Source organism: Terrapene carolina, unplaced genomic scaffold (genome assembly GCF_002925995.2).
Source record: "Terrapene carolina triunguis isolate 2854851 unplaced genomic scaffold, T_m_triunguis-2.0 Scaffold21626, whole genome shotgun sequence".
NCBI classification, from domain to species: domain Eukaryota; kingdom Metazoa; phylum Chordata; order Testudines; family Emydidae; genus Terrapene; species Terrapene triunguis.
Genome location: NW_020685977.1, coordinates 1 through 4,267, shown reverse-complemented (window position 1 = coordinate 4,267; position 4,267 = coordinate 1). Strand labels below are relative to the sequence as shown.

The following is a 4,267-nucleotide window of genomic DNA, read 5'->3' as shown; positions in this document are numbered from 1 at the left end:
GGGGACGGCGCGGGACCCATCGCCAACGCGTCCTGAGGGGCTGGGCTGGGGGGCAGGCCCCCTCCCCACCCCTAGGCCACCCCATGGACTTGTCTGAACTGTGAACTGGGTGGGGGCGGTGCCCACGGACCACACGGAGCCTGCTTCCCATTGGCTGGGGGGCAGCCAGTCAGAGACGACGCTGCCCCTTGCTAACCCACCAGGCCTCAGTGCGGGGGGGGCGCTGGTCACGCTGCTTTCCCAGCCCAACCTTCTCAAGGGGCTGGGGGCCGGGGGGCTCGGGCCCCCTGGATTTTAAGTTGCTTTTGGTTTTTAACATCCTACCCCACTGCCCCCCTCCTCTCCTATGCTGCTGTCCTGCATGGGGCGCAGGGCCTGGCCCCCCTCATAGGGGAGATGGGTGCCCCTTCCCCCGTGCCAGGGGTCTCCAGCATGTGGGATCCTGCAGTGGGTCAGGAATGGATGGATGTCTGAACATGGGGTGTCCCCTGGGCATTCCCCCCAAAAGCCCCATGATCAAGGCTCTCTCCTTTGTGGGAAGGGCACAGCTCTGTGGGGGGGGGAGAGTTTTTATTTCCCCTCCTGCCTGCCCCCCCTGTAAATACCCCTCCCCGTAAACCAGTTTCTTTTACCGATCGCTGTGTACATAGATGATTTTTTCTTAATCTGAGTGCCCTGCCCCCCCCCCCCCCGAAATGTGTGTTAGTTTCTCTTACGTTCTGGCTCTGTACAGGCACCCGGTTCAATAAATTATTGGCATGAAAAGACGCAGGGGAGCGTGGGGCTGCTGGGGGACCCCTGGGCTGGCTCTTGTGGAAGCTTGTTTCACTGGGCTGTGATTCTGTCCCTGTTTGTGTGGGGGGGTCTGGCAGCTCATCACGGCTGCCCCATGCGTGGCCCTGGGGACAGTCTTCCCCCAGGGGGAGGGGGAGCATTCAGCTTGGCCTGTTGCTGCTGTTCCTCTGGGTTAGGCTGTGGGCACCCCTGGATCCTGGGGGTGCAGAATGAGTGGCCCTCTTGCCACCCTGTTACGATCCAAGCTTGGGGGGGTGGGGGTGGTAAACCACTGAGCCTGAGCCCCTGGGGGTGAGAGTGGGGAGCTGCCCTGCTGGTGCCTCTGCCTGGGTCTGGGGAGAGCCTGTGGGAGGGTCAAGGGGGGGGTGGCTGATATTGTGGGGAGCCTGTTGCTGGGGGGGACTGATGGGGTGACACTCCGTGAGTCTGTTGGGGGGGGGGAGGAGAGCAGGACTGACGGGGTGACACTGCCTGAGTTTGCGCCTGTTGCTGGGGGGCTGCCCACCTCCAAAGGTTAATCTGTTAATGCCCCACCCTAGGTCTAATAACCATGGAGCTGGTGCAGCTCATGAGTTAGCCTGGGTGCCTTCCCCCCCCCCACACACACACGGGCAGAGGAAAAGGGGAGCAGCTCCCCTCAGCACCAGTTCTCAGGCTGCAGGGACAAGAGTAGGGTCACCCCGGAGGGGATCGCTTAGTGCCCCTTGGCTGCTCCAGCCCCATGGCAGGGGCCCTTCCCTCAGCAAGTAACCGCTGAGAGCCTTGGCCTCCAGCACTGGGAGATGGCGCCTTGCACTGGAACCGCAGGCGTCAGGACTCCTGGGTTCTCTCCCTGGCTCTGGGGGCTAGTGGGTTAGAGCAGAGGGGGTGGGAGCCAGGACTCCTGGGTTCATTCCCCAGCTCTGTCCTGCCTCAGAACCCTTAAGGGTCAGTCTCCCCCATGATGGAGGTGGTCACCCAGCTGAAGGTGCGGGTGTTGCCCGACCTGCTCTACAGGGAGTGTGGGGCACCCTCCAGCCAGGTCCAAGGCTGGGCTTGCTGCTCCCCCTTCTCCATATGCCAAGGGTTGGGGGAGGCCCTGGCTCTGGGGCTAGCCCAGGAAGGGGGCCTACGCCGGAGCTGAGGTCACAGGCTGCTTGGCCTCTCCAAATGGGTCTGAGGCAGCAGCCTGCCCCATTTCTGCCCCCCCATGCCAGTTCCTTGCCCTGGGGGCAGATGGGAGCTAGTGCCCCCTAGAGGGGACAGGCCCCATGTCCCATTCCCTGCCTTCCTGAACCAGTCCCCCCATCTCCTTGGTGCACACCAAGCCATACGGGTCCCATGCTGGCATCCCCCCAGCCAATCCCAAGTCTGTTGCACCTGCCCCACTGCCCAGCCCCACACCCTGGCAAAGAAAGGGGCAAAGGGTGGTACAGATTTGGCAAGAAGGAGCAGCTGTGGGGCAGGGGATTCCTACTGAGACCCCTTCCCCTGGCTGGTTTCTTGACCCACCCCCAGCCCCCTTCCAGAGCAAGATCGCCTCAAGGGAAGGGCCTAGCCCCTGGTGCCAGTCCCCCAGCTGGGGGGGGGGAAATAACCTTGGAAGGCTCCAGTTTAAAGCCCCGCCCATCCCACCCTGCTATAGGGGGTGTGCCTGGAGAGCAGGGGGGGGGGCAAAAGGACACGCTGCCCCCATACCCAGACAGCAACCCCCCCTCCCTCCATGCCAGGATGAGACGCAGCGGGGGGGCAGGGCAGGCGAACGGGCGAAACCAGAACTTTTATTTACAGGGGGGCTCCGCCCCTATACGAAGGCGTTGACCTGCAGATTGTCCACCTGGAGGCTGCCCTCCAGGGCAGCCTGGTAGATTTCGATGGTCTCCACCAGGGGCAGCGGCTCTGCCGTCTCTATGATGGCGATGGTCTCCCCGAACTCGGTGCACATGATGGTCTGGGTGGGCTGGGGAGCGGGCGGGGCTGGGGGGGCGGCGGCAGCCCCATGGGTCTTGCGGTGGCTGCGCAGGTTGGAGAGGGTCTTGAAGGCCTTGGCGCAGTGCGGGCAGCGGTGCGGGCGCTCCCCGGTGTGGATGCGCCGGTGCTCGGCCAGGTGCATGGACTGGATGAAGGCCTTGCCGCACTCCGGGCACTGGTAGGGGCGCTCGCCGGTGTGCAGCCGCCGGTGCTCCCGCAGGTGGGTGGCCTGCCGGAAGGCCTTGCCGCACTCCGGGCAGGGGAAGGGGCGCTCGCCTGTGTGCGTGCGCTGGTGCAGCTGCAGCCCCGAGGCCGCCACGAAGGTCTTGGAGCAGAGCGGGCACTTGTGGGGGCGCACACCCGTGTGGCGCTGCTGGTGCCGGCTCAGCCCGCTTGGGTTGGTGAAGCCCTTGCCGCAGAGGCTGCAGGTGAAGGGGCGCTGACCGGAGTGCACCAGCTGGTGCAGCGCCAGCTTGGCCAGGGAACCCAGGCACTTGCCGCAGGACGGGCACGGGTAGAGCTTCTTGTGGGCACAGCGGTGCTCCTCCAGCTTGGCCAGGCGGACAAAGAGGGCGCCGCAGTCCGGGCAGCGGTGGGGCTCGCGCCCGGCATGGGCCAGCCGGTGCAGCTCCAGCAGCCGCTTGCGGGCGAAGGATTTGTCGCACTCGGGGCACTGGAAGGGCAGCTGGCCCGTGTGGCTGACGCGGTGCAGGGCCAGCTTGTGGGCACGCGAGAAGGTGGCGTCGCAGTCCTGGCAGGGGAAGGGGCCGGCGCCCGAGTGAAGCAGCCGGTGCTGCTGCAGGTTGGAGGACTGGGTGAAGCGCTTCTGGCAGACGTCGCACTGGTAGGGGCGCTCGCCGGTGTGGGTCAGATGGTGCCGCATCAGGTTGGCCTGGGAGGCGAAGGTCTTGCCGCACTCAGTGCACTGGAAGGGGCGCTCCCCGGTGTGCGTGCGCAGGTGGTTTCGGACGTGCACCAGCTTCTTGAAGGTCTTGCCGCAGGTGGGGCACTTGTGCTTGCGTTCCAGCACGTGCACCACCCGCTTGTGCCGCACCATGCGGATGTGGCTGGAGAACTCCTTGCCGCACTGCGGGCACAGGAAGCCGCCGCCGGCATGAGGCGCCGGCGAGCCGTTCACTGCCCCAGCGGCGGGCGGCTGGGCCGGCTCCGGATCAGGCGGCTGGGCCGGCTCCGGATCGGGGGCGCGAGCGCGGGCCGGCGGGGCCCCGCTCTTGCCTGCGTGGGTGCGGCGGTGGTAGAGGAACTTGGTCATGTTGCTGAAGGTCTTGCCGCAGGCGCAGCGGTGCAGGGGGTTGGCCGTGTGGCTTTTGCGGTGCACCACCAGCGTCATCTCGGTGCCGAAGCCCAGGCCACAGTCGACGCACAGGTACAGGGCCTCGCCTTTGTGAATGCGCATGTGCTGCTCCAGCGAGGCCGCCTTCTTGAAGACTTTGCTGCAGTTGGGGCACTCGTGCGTGCCGTCCACGTGCACGCGCTGGTGAGCCAGCAGCCGGTTGGCCGT

General features: G+C 65.8%; 1 protein-coding gene across 1 annotated transcript; it reads right to left on the bottom strand.

Annotated features, from left to right (window-relative positions):
• Positions 1–2,547: 2,547 nt before the first annotated feature.
• Positions 2,548–4,264, bottom strand: LOC112122190 (zinc finger protein 574-like; the record flags this gene model as incomplete). The annotated part of the gene is made up of 1 exon (XM_024221039.3): positions 2,548–4,264. A coding segment is annotated over one exon (1,686 nt), but the record flags the coding sequence as incomplete, so codon positions are not given.
• Positions 4,265–4,267: the final 3 nt, after the last annotated feature.